The 19,039-nt window shown below is 43.3% G+C and overlaps 1 protein-coding gene across 3 annotated transcripts in view; it reads right to left on the reverse strand.

Annotated features, from left to right (window-relative positions):
- cfap99 (cilia and flagella associated protein 99) overlaps window positions 1-19,039 on the reverse strand; it is a 106,848-nt gene that overhangs the window by 34,591 nt on the left and 53,218 nt on the right. For all 3 annotated transcript variants that reach the window (XM_059974171.1, XM_059974172.1, XM_059974173.1), the window contains exons 8-9: window positions 2,452-2,520; window positions 218-301 (exon numbers count right to left, since the gene is read on the reverse strand). In XM_059974171.1, coding sequence (XP_059830154.1) covers window positions 218-301; window positions 2,452-2,520 — 153 coding nt within the window. The remainder of the gene's footprint in view (window positions 1-217; window positions 302-2,451; window positions 2,521-19,039) is intronic.

A 19,039-nucleotide genomic window follows, 5' to 3' on the forward strand; every position in this document is an offset into this window, starting at 1 on the left:
CACTTTCTCTGTGCAAACTTGGGACAGGCCCTGTGTTAGTACCTGAAATTTGATGTCTATTCATCTGCATAGGTGCTGCCTGACCTGCTGAGTTCGTCCAGCATTTTGAATGTGTAGTTCAAAGCTTCTGTATCACGTGTGATAGAATTCAACAGAAGACCATCAGTATCCGAAGTCCACGCCTGAGTACTTTTACATTATCCACTTGACAACTTACTATCTGTCGGGGGACGTGCCGTGCCTTGTAAAGAATCGGTTTTATCTTGGCCTCCTTCTCCTTCCTAATTTCAGACAATACTCGCTGTCAGGGGTGCAAAAGAGAAGACATGTAAGTAACTATAGCAACTGAGAAGAGAATAGTGTGAATACACTTCGGCATAAAAGTGGCTATAATTCACTTGTGTAGGTGGTAGAAGTAGATGTTTAAAAGGGTCACACTATTACTCTGTCAAATTCTATCGCTCACATCAATGTATAATTAAAAGGCTGAATGTGAAAGAGACATTGCCTCCGGTGGATCTATAAATGAAAATACATATTTAGTCGGCAATTAAACTGCTAAAAATACAATGTTAAATCTTGAACTTTTATATAAAAATACACTTAGTAGCAACATTATTAGGTACTTCCTGTACTGAATAAAGTGGCCTCTGAGTGTATGTTCATGGTCTTCTGCGTCTAGCCCATCCACTTCAAAGTTCAGCTGTGTGCATTCTGAGATGCCCTTCTGCACAACACTGTTGTAATGTGTGGCTATTTGAGTTACAGCTGCCTTCCTGTCAGCTTGAACCAGTCTGGCCCTTTTCTTCTGACCTCTCTCATTAACAATGTGTTTTCACCCAAAGAACTGCCACTCACTGATGTTTCTTTGTTTCTCGCACCATTCTCTAAACTGTGGTGTGTGAAAATCCCAGGGAATCGGTAGTTTCTGAGATACTCAAACCACCCCGTCTGGCACCAACAGTCACTCCACGGTCAAAGTCACTTAGATCATATTTCTCCTCATGCTGGTGTTTGGTCTGAACAACAACTGAGCCGTTTGACCATGTCTGCATGCGTTTATGCTGCGAGCTGGAACTACACGATTGGTTGATTGGACATTTACATGATTGAGCACATGTACAGGTGTACCGAACAGAGTGGCCACTGAGTGTACGTCTACGGCTGGACTGCTTCGTTGAGCATCGTTGCTCCATCCACAGTAGGTGTGATTTCCCAGTTGCCACTCCCCATTCCCATTCCAACATGTTGGTCCATTGCCTTCTCTACTGCCATGATGAGGCCACTCTTAGGCTGGACCAGCAGCACCTCATCTTCCACCTGGATAGCCTCCAAACTGATGGCATGAACATCGATTTCTCGAACTTCTGATAATTTCTCCCTACTCTCTTTTTCCATTCCCCACTTTGGTTCCTTTCTTAGCCCTTTCTCATCTCCTCAGCTGCCCATCACCTTTCTCTGGCGTTCTCTCCTCCTTCTCTTTCTCTCATTGTCCACTGTCTTCCTTCTTTTCCACCTGTCATCTCCCTGGTTCTCATTTCATTCCCCCTCCCCCATCCACCCACCTGGTCTCACCTATCACCAGCCAGTTAATACCCCTCCCCTCCTTCATATTCTGGCTTCTCTGCTCCTTGTTCCAGTCCTGATGAAGGGCCTCAGCCCGAAATGTCGACTGTTTATTCCTCTCCGGCCTGAGCTGCTGAGTTCCTCCAGCATTTTGTGTGTGTTGCTGAGGGTATGCATCTGCAGAATCTCTTGTGTTTATGACTGTTGCTCCTCTCTTCACCTGTGATTCCTGGTTTTCCTGATCCCATACTCGGGCCACAGTCCAGACCCTAGCCCAAACTCCCATTCTGGACCCCAGCACACAGTTCAGATGAACACATGAGCTGGATGATTGGGATTTCCATATTATTAGATGACAGATAATTGGAGATTTCAGAAATGATCCCCGCCTTTCATTTCAAGATAGTTTTGTAATAAACTCCAGTCAGGAAATTAACTTACTTTACTCATGTAACTCGATTTTCTAATGGTTAATTTGCGGAAAAAGTTCAAAGAGTAGCTGAAATTAAGTAAAATGTGTGGCATGGTACGTGGATGTGGGTGCAGACAGATGAGACAGGCAGAAGACCAAGTCCTAGAAGGACCAAAGGACTTGTGTCTGTACCGTAGTACTCTCTGACATTATGAATACATTTGTTGAGGCGATCTCGCAAAGTGTTGCTACTCTCTGGAGTCATCTTGAACCACCATCTCATCAGTACCCTTGCACTGTAGTTCCTCACCAACCGTAGAGTTATAATTCAGCATTCCTTTCCTTTCCCTTTGCACCACCTCAATATACAGATGTGAGGAATAATCCGTCTGGATGGCACGCAGTCAAAAGCTTTTCACGAAGAATAAGTCATAAAGCAAATTTCAATTAAAACATATAACAGAGAAAAGTACCTTTTTCTTGCTGGATTCCTGTGGGATGGCACATCGGAACTGATCAATGTTAGCTTCCATGAGATGTTCCTAGGAGAGAAGAAAGTGTTCTTCACTATCAGAGTCATGCAAGTGTTAGGTTCATTTTTCTCACTTACACTCTCGTCTGTTCCATTTATCCAGGGGAGAAGAAGCAAGAGCTGAGTCCTAATCAGACCATAAGACCTAGGAGCAGAGACAAACGTTCTTGTAGCGATAAAATACTAATAAGGACTAAATTAGTGATATAATGACCTTAGCATTCAAATCAGTATAACTAAGCATTCTAATTAGCAAAATAGCTAAATGATACTTAGCATAATTAGCGGTCGACCTAAATTAGCATTCCAATTTGTGAGGTTTGCGTATTTAAGTGTAATAAGTGGTTAAGAAAAAATATCATCCCCCATGGCTCACTTTCTCTGGCTAACAACTAACTAACCCAGAGCATGAATACAAAACTGTACTCATTTGCATCTACTGCACCCCAACCCAGATAGATTACCATAATATACACACCACAAAATACATCACAGACAGAAAATAGATACAGTCTGAAAAATGGAGTCTCATTATGAGATGTAGTTAGAGAGTAAAACAAATGGACATGTAATGAAGTTCTTAGTGAATTGCTGAGCAGATCAGGGACTGTCAATGGTGTTAATATCACAGGTGGAGAACCGTAAGACATAAGAGCAGAATTAGGCCATTCAGCCCATTGAGTCCACTCAACTATTCCATCATGGCTGATTTCTTTTCCCACTCACCCTCATTTTCCTGCCTTCTTCCTGTGACCTTTGATGCCCTTACTAATCACAAACTTATCAACCTCCGCTTTAAATATGCCCAATGACTTGGCCTCCACAGCCGTTCATGGCAACAAATTTCACAGACTGACCACTGTCTAGTTAAAGAAGATCCTCCTCACCTCTGTTCTAAAAGGAAGTCCCTTTATTTTGAGGCTGTGCTCTCTGGTCTTGGACTTTCCCACTCTTGGAAATATCCTCCGCATGCCTTCTCTATCTAGAGCATGGGTCACCACCCTTCTTTACACCATGGACCATAAACAAAGCGCCTGTGGACCCCAGGTTGGGAACCCCTGAGACCCTTCAGTGTTGAATAGATTTTAGTGAGACTTCCTCTCACCCTCACCCCCCAGACATTTTTCTAAACTCCAGTGAGAACAGGCTCAAAGCTGTCAAATGACCCTCATATTTTAACCCTTTTATTACAGGGATTCAGTCCACAATTCTAAGGCTGAGTCTCCATTTCAAAGAGACAGAAATATGATGAATAAAAGGAGGCACAAAATACTTCTGCTTAAAATATGAAGCAAATATAATCCTAATTGTTATTTACTGGAGATTATTTCTACTGAACCATTTTGGAGGCTTTTTTCCACATCTCTTTCCTGCCCTCAACTACTAGATGAACGTTCCCAAATGCAAAGCCAGTCTGGTTCAGGAACCCTCACCATGTGTTTATAAAGGCCTCAAGAAACCAACATTTCGACAGAACAGATATCCACTTCATCAAACCTGTCCTGTCTAAGTAAGATGTATGAACTTCTGAGGCAACCTGACGGGGAAAGATAGTGAATGGTGTCGGATCGACATCCATTAGCAGAAGGTCCAATGGATCAAGAAGCTGACATCACCACAATATGTTTCAGACAAGCAGAAGCTGTCATGCACGGCCAACAGTGCATGCAAGCTGGGTTCTGACTCTGTCACAGCATGCTCAAAATGCAATAAAGATAAAGATTAGCTTTATTTGTCACGTGTACATTGAAACATTCAGTGGAACGTGTTGTTAACCAGCAACAGTACGAGGATGTGCTGTGAGGCCCACAAGTGTTCCCATGTTTCTGGCGCCAACATAGCATTTCCGCGGCTCACTAACCCTGACCGGAGTGTCTTTCGCGTTGGGGGGGATCTGGAACACTAACACTGGACCACTCCTTGATGTCAAAGGGAGAATGTACAAACTGCTGACAGGCAGTGGGGGAAATTATTACAATAGGAGACACTCCTTTAACGATTAAACAACAATATGCACGTCAATACATGTGCAAAGAGGCATATAATACCAGTAAGTAAAGATAGATTGTGGAGAATAATGATGTTGTGATTTGCTTCACATTTTCTGATTAAGTAACTGAATCCAATCACTGGCCCTGTAAAACATTAAGCAAACCCCACGCTACCCTGACAGAGCAACAGACTGTGATATTCTAAATGAATATGGGACTAATTACAATCTCCTTCAGAATCTTTACAAAACTACAATGACCAAATCTTGACCGATAGAGTAACAGCACACATTGTTTTGCATGCAGCCTCAAAATGTTCAACATACCATGCAGTTTCCTGCAGGAAACACACACCACAGAGAGAATCAGAGCTTGCTGAAATACCTGCCTATAGTAAATCCACTGATGAAGATGCAAAAGCAATGCACATTACTTGACACAATGCTGAAGGAACTGCACGAGGATAACTTTATTCTTAATCTTTTTCTGGCTTCTTCCACCTTCCTGTCCTGTCCTGGGGAAGGGTCTCAGCCTGAAAAGTTGACTGTTTATTCCCTTCCATAGATGTTGCCTGACCTGCCAGCTTCCTCCAGCACTTGGTGTGTTACTCAGCATCAACAGAATGTCTAGTGTTTATGAGGGTAGTTGTAGCCTAGGTCAATGAAAATCCATTAACGTCGGCTATGCAGAGCACGACTGCAGAGTAACTGGTGAGAATATTTCTGCGGTTGATGTCAAAATCATAACCAGAACATGTTCAACAAGGAAATGGATGGGATCACATTTCAAATGCCATCCTACAAGACCTGCCTTAACCCCATTAAAAGGTTTAGTATTTGTACACGGTATAATGGGGCCATTAACCACTGACTGCTATTACTATGCTAATAGATGCTATTATTACAATAAGAGACACTCCTTTAATGATTAAACAACAATATGCACTTCAATACATGTGCAAAGAGGCATATAGTACCAGTAAGTAAAGATAGATTGTGGAGCATAATGATGTTGCGATTTAACCATATAACATATAACCATATAACAATCGCAGCACGGAAACAGGCCATCTCAGCCCTCCTAGTCCTTGCCGAACTCTTAATCTCACCTAGTCTCACCTACCCGCACTCAGCCCATAACCCTCCACTCCTTTCCTGTCCATATACCTATCCAATTTTACCTTAAATGACACAACTGAACTGGCCTCTACTACTACAGGAAGCTCATTCCACACAGCTATCACTCTCTGAGTAAAGATTTGCTTCACATTTTCTGATTAAGTAACAAAATCAATAAACAAATGTTACAATTATATGGGAAAATCAAAATGACTGCAATCTTTGTACATTTTGGGGCTTTAGAAGGGGAAAAATTGGTGAAGGATAGGAGATTGTTCAGGCAGAATATGAATACATGGTCTGTGTTCTTGTAGTTGTGTAAAATATTGGTGAGGTCAACATTTGGATTATTGTGTGCAGTTCTGGTCACCTGCTTACAGGAAAGATATCAATAAGATTGAAAGATTGCAGAGAAAATGTACAAGGCTTTTACCAGGACCTGAGGGCCTGAGTTATAGGGAATGCGTTGAATAGGTTAGGAATTCATTCCCTGGAGCCAAGGTACAGATAGAGTTAAAGCAAGCAGACTTTGTTCCACTCAGGTTGGAGAAATAGAGGTCATTGTTGAAGGGTGAGAGATTAAATATTTGAAGGCTCTAGACCTGTACTCACTGGAGTTTAGAAGAATGATGATGGGGGGTGGGGAGGGATCTAATTGAAACCTGTAGAATACTGAAAGGCCAAGGCAGTGGACATGCAGAGGACGTTTCCACTTGTGGGACAGTCTAGGAATAGAAGGTTGTCCCTTTAGAACAGAGATGAGGAGGATTTTTTTTTAATCCAGAGGATAGTGGATCTGTGGAATTCAATGCCACATACTGCTATGGAGACCGTTTTTGGGTATATTTACCCAAGCAGAGGTTAATAGATTCTGGCTTAGTCAAGGTGTCAAAGTTTATGGGGATAAAACAGGAAAATGGGGTTGAGGGCAGAAAGTAAATCATCCATAATCAGATGGAGGAGCAGACTCAATGGGCAAAATGGCCTAATTCTGCTTCTATGTCTCCTGGTTTTATGTTAATAAGGCAGCATGAGTCAGGCAGTAGAAATGAAAACTGCACTTTACTGCTCTACAGATCATCTTATGCAATGGTGATGAAAGGGAAATTGTACTGAATGAAGGGATGCCAGTGGGCTGGAACACTCTGTCAAAAGATCGTTCTTGTGATTTCAGGTTAAACTTGAATAAAATTGGATTTAGCTATTCGGAACTGATCACAGATGACTCAGACTTAATGAGAAAGCTTCTACAGATTTGCTGGGAGATGAAACCTATCGGGTGTGAAGTACAAATTGATTTTTGAGGAGTGATGCCTCAAAATTTGGCATCCGCCATTATGGACTCCCCATCACCCAGGACATACCCATTATGGAGGAGGTACAGGAGCCTGAAGGCACACATTCCATGATTCTGGAACAGCTTCTTGCCCTCTACCATCAGATTTCTGAATGGACATCACTTTTTTTTTGCAACACACACAAAATGCCGGAGGAACTCAGCTGGCCAGGCAGCATCAATGTAAAAGAATAAACAGACAACATTCTGTTCGAGTCCCTATGTCAGGACTGGAAAAAAAGATGAGAAGTCAGAGCAATAAGGAGTGGGGAGGAGAGGAAGAAGCACATGGTGGGAGGTGATAGGTGAAACTGGGATGGGGAGGGGTGAAGTAAAGAGCTGGGAAGTTGATTGGTGAAAGAGATACAAGGCTGGAGAACAGGGAATCTGATAGGAAGGGGTAGAAGACCATGGAAGAAAGGGAAGTTGGAGGAGTACCAGACAGAGGTCAAGGAGATAAGGTGAGAGAGGCAAACAGGAATAGGGGAATGGTAAAGGGGGGGCAATTACTGGAAATTAGAGAAACTTTGAGAAAAACATCAAGAGATTCTTTTTTACTCTTTTTGCACCACTTATTTAATTTAAGCTCTGAAATGAGTATATATATATATATATATATATATATATATATATATATATAAAATACTGACTGTAATTTGCAGTTTTATTATATGTAGTGCACTGTACTGCTGCTGCTTAACAGCAGATTTCACGACATATGCCAGTGATATTAAACCCGATTCTGGTTCTGATTCTGATTCTGATTGAGGAAGCCAGTAATGTGTAGCCTGGCTTTTCAGACACATTCCCAACAGCTGAATGTTCATGTCTCACCAGCATGTTTATGAAGCACAAATGTGTCCGGAATAGAATTTTCACTCCTGTTTCCGAGATCTCTCTGAAGTGTGTGCTGGCTTGCAAGATCATGCCAAACAAGCTTCACCAATGCACTGACAGTTGCTGTAGATAGATCTGTTACAGTGCCTGTCCGTTGGCAAGGATCAGAGTAATTGGACTCTTCCCATTATAACACAAAAGATTAAGATGTGACTTAATGGCTGGGAGTGTTGGTGGCAGATCTTTAAAGTGAAAGATTGGGACTGTGCACAGTGAAGTAATCTGGTAAATTGGATCCCAATTTCCCTTGGGATCAATAAAGTATGTCTGTAAATGGAGGAGATCTGAAGAGGGTTACATATAAAACAAGATGTAAGATTTAGGCATGAATCTGGGAAAAAAGTCCTTTACATCTTGTGATGCTGTTCCATATCAAATGAATACAATCTACCATTCAGACAGGAGATGAGGTGAAGAGATGTGATGGCAGAGAAGGCTTCATTTTGGATTATGGGAGGTTGAGTGTCAGGACGTGTTACCTGGTTGAACGGCACGTTTTCTTGTTGTAATATTTGTGGAATTCTTTGCATTCTAATGAAGTACCCAGAATGATCCACTTTATCTAATTATTCATTATACGACCATCTGCTCCCTTCATGAAGTTACACTCCACTCAAAGCAGCAACACTCACTGCTTCCCATGCCCACTTGGAGCAGGCAATCTGTAGAATAAGTAGTTGCTGACGGAAATGAACAAAATGTAAGAGTGATTCACTGAGAGATGCTGGTGCTGTGATTGTACTGATAATCAGTCCTATATGGAAGATGCTCTGCTAAAATATATTTCCACCCATTTCAGGAATTGATATATTTGAAAGAGCATATCTCACTTTAACATGAACAGAGTGTTGTTTTTCTTTGATCATTTACGAGATACAGATCATGCTAGGAATCCCAGAGTTTATTCCTGTAATTGCCTGTGGTGAAGGTACTCCCACAGGCTGGTTGAGTAGATTTTATTGGCCTTGTTCCTTATGCCTCTCCTCCATAACTCCTGGGATCCTGGGGTCATTTATGGTGCTTCCTGCTGCAGACAGCTCAATTAGGTCAGCACTAGCCAAGTTCACAAGGGAAGTTTTCTCAACCACAAGAGGTGTGGAACATTACAGCACAGTACAGTTCCTTCAGCCCATGATGTTGTGCCGAGTTTTTAACCTACTGTAAGATCAATCTAACACTTCCCTCCCATATAGCCCTCTATTTTCCTTTCATCCATTGCCTTTTTTTTAAAAAAATGTCACGAATGTACCTGCCTCTATCAAGTCACCTCTCATTTTCCTTCGCTGAGAGAAAAGCCCCAGCTCACTCAACCTATCCTCATAAGACACGCTCTCTAATCCAGACAGCATCCTGGTAAATCTCCTCTGCACCCTCTCTACAGCTTGCACATCCTTTCTCTAATGAGGCAACCAGAAATGAACAAAGTATTCCAGGTGTAGTCTAACCAGGGTTTTATAGAGTTGCAACATTACCTTTGGGCTCTTGAATTTCATCCTCCAAATTAAGGGCAGCAGATTATACACCTGCTTAACTACCCTAACAACTTATTTGGCAACTTTGAGGGATCTTGTATGTGGACCCGAAGTTTCCTCTGTTCCTCCACACAGCCAAGAATCCTGCCAGTAACTTTGAATTCTGCCTTCAAATTCAACCTTCACACTTCTTTGGGTTAAACTCCAGCTGCCACACCTCAGCCCAGCCCTGCATCCTATCAATGTCCTGTCCAATAGCTACTTCTAAACTTAATCCCCCCCTACCCTGCCCATAGATGGTGCTCAGCCCGCTGAGTTTCTCCAGCAGATTGTTTGCTGTCCTGAATTGGAAATGTATCGGCAATGGGTCTAAATAATAAAAATCTACTCAACAAGCCTGTGGGAGTACTTCTACCATAGGTACAGCAGCAGTTCAAGAATACAGCTCATCAACAACTTCCATTTGGCATTTAGAGGAATAAACCCAGGGATTTCAAGTTTGACATGTCTCCCATAAATAAGCTGTAAAAAAGCAAAACTCTGGTCATGTCAAAGTGAGATTAGCTCTTTAGGGAGCGACAGTAATGTAGTGGTTAGTGCGATACTATTACAGGGTGTCTGAGCTTGGAGTTAAATTCCGCCATCCTCTGTAAGGAATTTGTACATTCTTCCCGTGTGCACGTGGGTTTTCTCCGGCAGCTCAGGCTTCCTCCCACAGTCCAAAAACAAATCAGTTAGTAGGTTAATTGGTCATTGCAAACTGTCCTGTGATTAGGCCAGGGTTAAATCAGTGGGTAAACCAATCACAAACAAGACAAAATCTGCAGATGCTTTAAGTTCCTTGGCATACACATCTCCAAGGATCTTATGTGGTTTGTACACACCGGCTGTGAGGTGGAAAAAATTCAATAGCACCTTTTTCACCTCAGATGGTTGAAGAAGTATGGGCCCCCAAATCTGAAGAACTTTCTACAGGGGCACAATTCAGAGCATCCTGACTGGCTGCATCACTGCCTGGTACCTCCCTTAATTCAGAGAGTGGTGCGGACAGCCCAGCACATCTGTAGATGTTAATTTCCCATGATTCAGGACATTTACAAAGACAGGTGTGTAAAAAGGGCTCAAAGTATCATTGGGGACCCGAGTCACCACAACCACAAACTGCTCCATCTGTTACCATCCGGGAAACGGTACCGCAGCATAAAATCCAGGACCAACAGGCTCCGACAGCTTCTTCCACCAGGCCATCGGACTGATTAATGTACGCTGATCCAATTGTATTTCTATGTTATATTGATTGTCCTGTTGTACATACTATTTATTATAAATTACTATAAATTGCACATTGCACATTTAGACAGAGACAAAACGTAAAACTCCTCATGTATGTGAAGGATATATGTAATAAAGTCAATTCAATTCAATTCAAAGTCCTGCCAAAGGGTCTTGGCCCGAAATGTCGACTGTACTCTTTTCCATGGATGCTGCCTGGCCTGCTAAGTTCCTCCAGCATTTTGTGTGTTGCTTAAATCGGTGGGTTGCTGGGTGGTGCAGCTTGGTGGGCCAATGAGCCTGTTCTGTGCTTTATCTCTAGAGTAAAAATAATAAGGTAGCCCCAATTCCTCAGATCGAAGTAAAACAACGTAAATACACTTTAGCAGAACGCCTTCAATACGGACTGATCATCAGTACAATCACAGCACATTTCCGCTGCCAGCTACCCCTTCTACAGATTGCTTGCGCCGAGTGGGCATGGTAAGCAGTGAGTGTTGCTACTTTGATTGAGGTGCTACGTTATGAAGAGAGCAGATGGTTGCATAATGAATGACTTGACATATCAATCTGGGTACTGCATTACCAATGCAAAGAATTACACAGATATTACACCCTTGGAGAAAATCTTGCCATATGGATATTGGCCCAGGATTGGTGTGGAATTGGGTGTGATATCCATGAGCTCATTCTGAGTTTGACTAACAAAAATGCCATGGAGGCATACAGTATAGAAACAGACCTGGTGGTCACCACCTCCAGGCTGACCATCAGACACTCATCTCTTTTAGTCCCATTTCCCATCATTTAGGGTGTGACCTACAAGAATGCTAAAAATACTCAGCAGGTCAGACAGCATCTGTGGAGAAACAAGGAGTTAATGTCTGAGGCCGACAACCTTTTAGAGTGTAGACACAGAACATCACAGCACAGTAGATGCCCTTCGGTCCACGATGTTGTGCTGACATTTTAACCTACTGCAAGATCAGTCTAACATTTCCCTTTCACACAACCCTTTGTTTTCCTCTCATCCATGTGCCTAAGGGTCTCTTAAATATCCCTAATGTATCTGCCTCCACCATCACCCCTGGCAGTGACCCACCACTCTCTGTGGATAAAACATACCTCTGACATTATCTCTACACTTCCCTCTAAATTACTCCTCCACATATTTGCCATTTCTGGCCTGAAAAAACTTTTTGGCCATTACTGGATTTATGCCAAATCATTTGGTATATTTAAAGTAGAGTTGTTAGGTTCTTTCTTAGTAAGGGCATCAACAGTTATGGGGAGAAGACAGGAGAATGGGGTTGAGAGGGGCAAGAATTTAGCCATGATTGAATGGCAGAGCAGACTTGATGGACCTAATTGCCATGCCTGCACAGGCAGGAATTTTCCAGTCTCTACCCAGTTAACAGGAGTCACTTGCTACGCGTTTCCAACTCAGCTCCTGCAGCCTCATGAAATCCATCTCTCATCCACAGTACTTGTTCACCTATTGAATCAGCCAAGCTCAAACAGTTGCTCCTAGCCTTCAGTTATCTTGTTGCCTGTGAGTTTAGTATCTTGTTTTGTGGCCCCTCCTGGCTTGTTATCTTGCAGTTTAACATTAAAGTTAGCACTCAGCACTGAATCTTCTCTGCTGCTCTGCTTTTGGGTCAAGCCTCCTCTACATTTCCTGACAGGATGAATGAACCATTGACCCAGCAAAGTACACTCTCCTGTTATGAATGTACCACAGCTCTGAGGGGCCGAAGGGTGCTGGGTAGCCCCCTCCTTTGTGAGAATCGCAAGATCACTATTGATTTGGGTCAGGAGACCCAGAAAATGAGAGAGAGACGTGTGGAATGTCTTGACCCCCTCCCCCGGCGATATAAAGCTACGGGAAACGGCCATTGTCTCTTGGAGACGGACTTGTGTATTACAATACTGTGTTACGTGGAAGCCCTCAGGCAATGTGGGCTGGTTGAGGGAGGGATTGCATCATCCCAACCTGATTGACATCTGAGACCCGGTGAGTCAGGATAAAAGAGGGTCTGTGGGAACAGCCCCTTCAGACGCACCAGAAGAAACGCTAGCGATCCCGTAATTGTGGAAGCTGGTGGGAGGAGGCCACGTGCGTTCGGTTCCATTTGCCCCGGAACCGGTGGCTTTTACCACAGGAGAATGGCTTTTAGCTAACAACGGGGAAACCAACTCCCAACGACTTTCGAAGTATTGACATCATAAAAGGACTGGGCAAGTTTTAACCCGTCTTTCTCTCAAACCAAAATGCTGCAGCTTGAACGAACTAACAGTGACTTTTATATTTCCATCGGACAATACATTATCCCCTAGACAACGATAGAGCTATTTCTTATTGATTATTATTATACCCGCGCTTTTAGATTTAGTATTGACGACGTATATTATCTGTATGTTTGCATTGGTCTTATTTTTGTGTATCCTTATCAATAGATACTGTTAAAAATAGTACCATCAGACTTCAACGGACCTCTCTATCTTTGCTGGTAAGTGACCCAGTTACGGGGTTCGTAACAACTTGGGATTCTCGTCTCGGGATTTGATACCAAATTGGAGGGCCAGTGAATCGGGATTGTAAGTCCAAACTTGGATCTGGTTACGCGGGTAGCCAGATGGGAAACCAGCAAAGATGGACGTGGGTGAATTTATAGAAAACCCGACTCTGGAGGCGCTAGAGGCAGCCACCAAATCAGACTTGATAAATTTGGCGAAGGGGTTAAACCTCGCTGAGGTGAGGTTGTCAATGAAAAAGCGGGAGGTGCGAAGGGCAATAACTCAGTATTATATTGGGAAGAATGTGTTTGCAGCTGAGGTATTGGAAAATAATCCTGAAAAGGTACCAGCTAGTGGGACGGCTCAGTTAAAGTTGGAGAAATTAAGGTTGGAACATGCAATTAAGGTAAAGCAGCTGGAAGCAGCTGAGAAGGAGAATGAAAGAGCTGAGAGAGAGGGGGAGCATGCGCTCCAGCTAAAGGAGTTAGAGGTGAAACGGGAGCAGGAAAGAGCTGAGAAAGAGGGGGAAAGAGCTGAGAAACAAAGAGAGCATGAAATTCAGTTAAAACAGCTGGAAGCAACTGAGAAAGAGAGGGAAAGAGCTGAGAAACAAAGAGAGCACGAAATTCAGTTAAAACAGCTGGAAGCAGCTGAGAAAGAGAAAGAGAGAGCCGAGAAAGAGAGAGAGTATGGGGAGGCAGAGAAACAAAGGAAACATGACTTGGAGATGGAGAAGTTAAGGCAAGGGCGAAGAGATCAAAGGTCAGACCGAGAGGAGTGGTTTAATGTTAGTCGAGAATTGAAGTTAGTACCTCCGTTCGAGGAGACGGATGTTGATAGTTATTTCTTGCTTTTTGAAAAGGTGGCAGTGAATCAGAAGTGGCCCAGAGATCAGTGGGTGGCGCTGTTACAAAGTGTGTTAAAAGGGAAGGCAAAGTGGGCATATACGACGTTGGCCATGGAGGAGGAAGAGGAGGGTGGAGAGTTATGACAAAGTAAAGGCGGTCATTCTCTGGAGTTATGAGCTAGTACCGGAAGCGTATAGACAAAAGTTCAGAACTTTAAAGAAAGAATGGAATCAGACGTATACCGAGTTTGCCTATGAGAAGGGTGTGCTCTTGGACCGTTGGTGCATAGCAGAGATAGTGGAGGAGGATTATTGGCGTCTCAGTGAGTTAATCCTGATTGAGGAATTTAAAGGTTGTGTTTCGGAGGATATCCAGATGTATTTGAATGAGAAGCTGAATAAGTCCATCTCAGAATTTGCTAGGTTCGCAGATGAATATGCCCTAACCCACAAGACAAAGTTTTCCTCGAATAAAAGTTCCCAGAGAGACTGTGGGAACGATCGAGAAAGCCCGCTGGCTGAGGCAGAGGTCCCGCCGGGAGCTAGTGGTAAGGTTGAGGGGGAAAGGCCAGACGGCCAGAGATTTCCGGGCTTGACCTGTTTTAATTGTGGAAAGAGGGGGCATATTGCATCTAGGTGCTTTGATCCGAGGAAAGAGACAGGAAAAGGGAAAGCAGCAGTCCCTATCGGATGTGCCGTGGTAATCAGTAAATCGACAAGAGAGCCCCGGGTAGACAGAGTACGAGAAGGGTCTGAGATTTGTATGTCAAATGGAACTGTGTCTGTGAGGGAGGGAGACACACCAGTTCCAGTACGGATCTGGAGAGATACGGGGGCTGGAATATCGTTGATCAGCAGTAAGGTACTAGATTTTGGTCGCAAGACGGGAATGGTAGCTGTGAAAGGAATAAGCAAAGGGACGGAAATGGTGCCCTTACATAAGATGTGATAGAGTAGGAGGGGCCAGAGGAGGAGGTGTTGCATTGCTTGACCGAGAAAATCTTATGGCGGTGCTTTGGAAGGATAGATTAGAGAGCTCCTCTCGGGAGGCTATTTGGGTGGAATTGAGGAATGGGAAAGGTGTAGTAACACTGATAGGAGTGGATTATAGGCCACCTAATGGGGAGTGTGAGTTGGAAGAGCAAATGTGTAAGGAGAGAGCAGATATTTGTAGTAAACACAAGGTGGTGATTGTGGGAGATTTTAATTTTCCACACGTAGATTGGGAAGCTCATTCTGTAAAAGGGCTGGATTGTTTAGAGCTTGTGAGATGTGTGCAGGATAGTTTTTTGCAACAATACATAGAAGTACCGACTAGAGATGGGGCAGTGTTGGATCTCCTGTTAGGGAATGCGATAGGTCAACTAAAAGATGTATGTGTTGGGGAGCACTTCGGGTCCAGTGATCACAATAACATTAGCTTCAATATAATTATGGAGAAGGACAGGACAGGACCTAGAGTTGAGTTTTTTGATTGGAGAAAGGCTAACTTTGAGGAGATGCGAAGGGATTTAGAGAGAGTGGATTGGGTCAAGTTGTTTTATGGGAAGGATGTAATAGAGAAATGGAGGTCATTTAAGGGTGAAATTATGAGGGTACAGAATCTTTATGTTCCTGTTAGGTTGAAAGGAAAGGTTAAAGGTTTGAAAGCACCATGGTTTTCGAGGGATATTAGAAACTTAGTTCGGAAAAAGAGGGATGTCTACAATAGATATAGGCAGCATGGAGTAAAGGAATTGCTCGAGGAATATAAAGAATGTAAAAGGAATCTTAAAAAAGAGATTAGAAAAGCTAAAAGAAGATACGAGGTTGGCTTGGTAAATATGGTGAAAGTAAATCCGAAAGGTTTCTACAGTTATATTAAAAGCAAGAGGATAGTGAGGGATAAAATTGGCCCCTTAGAGAATCAGGGAGGTCAGCTATGTGTGGAGCCGAGGGAGATGGAAGAGATTTTGAACGATTTCTTCTCTTCGGTATTCACTAAGGAGAAGGGTATTGAATTGTGTAAGGTGTGGGAAACAAGTAAGGAAGTTACGGAACCTATGACAATTAAAGAGGTGGGAGTACTGGCGCTTTTAAGAAATTTAAAAGTGGATAAATCTCTGGGTCTTGACAGGATATTCCCCAGGACCTTGAGGGAAGTTTGTGTAGAGATAGCAGGAGATCTGACGGAGATCTTTCAGATGTCATTAGAAATGGGGATTGTGCCGGAGGATTGGCGTATTGCTCATGTGGTTCCATTGTTTAAAAAGGGTCTAGAAGTAAGCCTAGCAATTATAGACCTGTCAGTTTGACATCAGTGGTGGGTAAATTAATGGAAAGTATTCTTAGAGATAGTATTAATAATTATCTGGATAGACAGGATCTGATTAGGAGTGGCCAGCATGGATTTGTGCGTGGAAGGTCATGTTTGACAAACCTTATTGAATTTTTTGAAGAAGTTACGAGGAATGTTGATGAGGGTAAGGCAGTGGATGTAGTCTATATGGACTTCAGCAAGGCCTTTGACAAAGTTCCACATGGAAGGTTAGTTAAGAAGGTTCAGTCATTAGGTATTAATGCTGGAGTAATAAAATGGATTCAACAGTGGCTAGATGGGAGATGCCAGAGAGTAGTGGTGGATAATTGTTTATCGGGATGGAGGCCGGTGACTAGCGGGGTGCCTCAGGGATCTGTTTTGGGCCCAATGTTGTTTGTAATATACATAAATGATCTGGATGATGGGGTGGTAAATTGGATTAGTAAGTATGCCGATGATACTAAGGTAGGAGGTGTTGTGGATAATGAGGTGGGTTTTCAAAGCTTGCAGGGAGATTTATGCCGGTTAGAAGAATGGGCTGAACGTTGGCAGATGGAGTTTAATGCTGAGAAGTGTGAGGTTCTACATTTTGGCAGGAATAATCCAAATAGAACATACAGGGTAAATGGTAGGGCATTGAGGAATGCAGTGGAACAGAGAGATCTAGGAATAACAGTGCATAGTTCCCTGAAGGTGGAGTCTCATGTAGATAGGGTGGTGAAGAAGGCTTTTGGAATGCTGGTCTTTATAAATCAGAGCATTGAGTACAGAAGTTGGGATGTAATGTTGAAATTGTACAAGGCATTGGTAAGGCCAAATTTAGAATATTGTGTACAGTTCTGGTCACTGAATTATAGGAAAGATATCAATAAATTAGAGAGAGTGCAGAGACGATTTACTGGTACGTTACCTGGGTTTCAGCACTTAAGTTACAGAGAAAGGTTGAACAAGTTAGGTCTCTGTTCATTGGAGGGTAGAAGGTTGAGGGGGGATTTGATTGAGGTATTTAAAATTTTGAGAGGGATAGATAGAGTTGACGTGAATAGGCTGTTTCCATTGAGAGTAGGGGAGATTCAAATGAGAGGACATGATTTGAGAGTTAGGGGGCAAAAGTTTAAGGGAAACACGAGGGGGTATTTCTTTACTCAGAGAGTGATAGCTGTGTTGACTGAGCTTCCTGTAGAAGTAGTAGAGGCCAGTTCAGTTGGGTCATTTAAGGTAAAATTGGATAGGTATATGGACAGGAAAGGAGTGGAGGGTTATGGGCTGAGTGCGGGTAGGTGGGACTAGGTGAGATTAAGAGTTCGGCACGGACTAGGAGGGCCGAGATGGCCTGTTTCCGTGCTGTGATTGATATATGATTATATGGTTATAAGGTCATTATGGATTGTGAGCTGGTGTCTGGACCAGTTGAAATAGGGGTGCAATCAGAATTCCCGAGAACTTACGCGGACGTCCTTCTTGGTAACGATTTAGCAGGTGGTAAGGTTGGGCAGCAATGACGCTGACAAGCCAGCTGGTGAGAGTTGCGGCCCCACCCCTAGATTCCAAGATCTATCCCGCATGCGCGATCACTCGCGGCATGTCGAGAGAGGCAGCTGAGAAAGGGAGCAGTTTAAATCCGGCCAGTTTCAATTTGGCCGAGACGTTTTTACCGACCCTGTACCACAAGGGTTTAGAGGGTGGTTAAACGAAGAGTAGTAAAGTGAAAGAGGGTAAGGGAGAGGAGGTAGACCTGCCCTTAGTGAGGAGAAAAGTTCTAGAGGCAGAAGATAAAGATGAGGAACTGACAGAGCGGTTCAAAGGCTTGGACAGAGTTGGACAGGGATGATCTGTCTGGTTTGGCAGAACTGTTTGAAGAAGTTGAAAATTCTAAAGGTGTTCCCGGTAATGAAATGAGGGCAGTCCTAGATGAAAAGGGTGCCCTTACCTTGAAGAAGTCTGCTGGGTTGGCAGATGAGGTTGTTTCAGCCCGTGGGGTTGAGTTTACTCCGGAAGGGAGTTGCCCAGAGCAGCTGGGAGAATCAGGGGAAATTAGAATTTGGACCGGGTACGGGTATTGAAAGCCTGAAAGAGGCAAATGTCCCGTTTGAGTGTGTCCACGATGTGGATGCACGTGGTACTGAACCTAGTAATGGAGCTCAGAAAAAGTCTGAGGTATTTGATTCAGTTGAAAAGGAAGGCCGTCCTTGTGGGTCAGATGGACTTGGTTCAGTGAAGAAAGGGTTAACCTTGGTAATAGTGGGAAGTGAGATTTCCCAGGTGTTTGTGCTCGAAGGTGTGTTAAAAGTTAATGCGGATATCAAACGTGGGGAGATAAATATCATTGTTGAAGGAAACGGGAAATATGTAGTTCCCAAATCGAATGAATTTAAAGCCTGTGGATCGCTTACAGATTGAGCCGGAAGATGACGGGGGGGGGGGGGGGGGCCCGTGCTATTGTTATTCCAGAGTGTGGTGTGAAAAGGCAGAATTTGAAATGCTGCTTGAACAAAGAGTTCGAACTGAAAACTAATAGCCTGAAGGGTCCTGAAGAGAAAGCTAGCAACTTGTGTAAAATTAAAGAATTGGGTGGAAATTCCGAAGATGGTCTAAGTAGTGTTGATAAAATAACTCCTATGAAAGAAGCGGGCGAAAGCCTATTTCACCAGGGTACCCAAGCTCCCCACGTGGGAACTAACTGGAAAAGAGGCGACGATTAATGGGGACGCCATTTTTAAATAGCAAAAGCCGGTTTTACGGGATTTCGACAAAGCATGTGAATAATAAAGACAACCCCA

Source organism: Hypanus sabinus, chromosome 7, assembly GCF_030144855.1.
Source record: "Hypanus sabinus isolate sHypSab1 chromosome 7, sHypSab1.hap1, whole genome shotgun sequence".
NCBI classification, from domain to species: domain Eukaryota; kingdom Metazoa; phylum Chordata; class Chondrichthyes; order Myliobatiformes; family Dasyatidae; genus Hypanus; species Hypanus sabinus.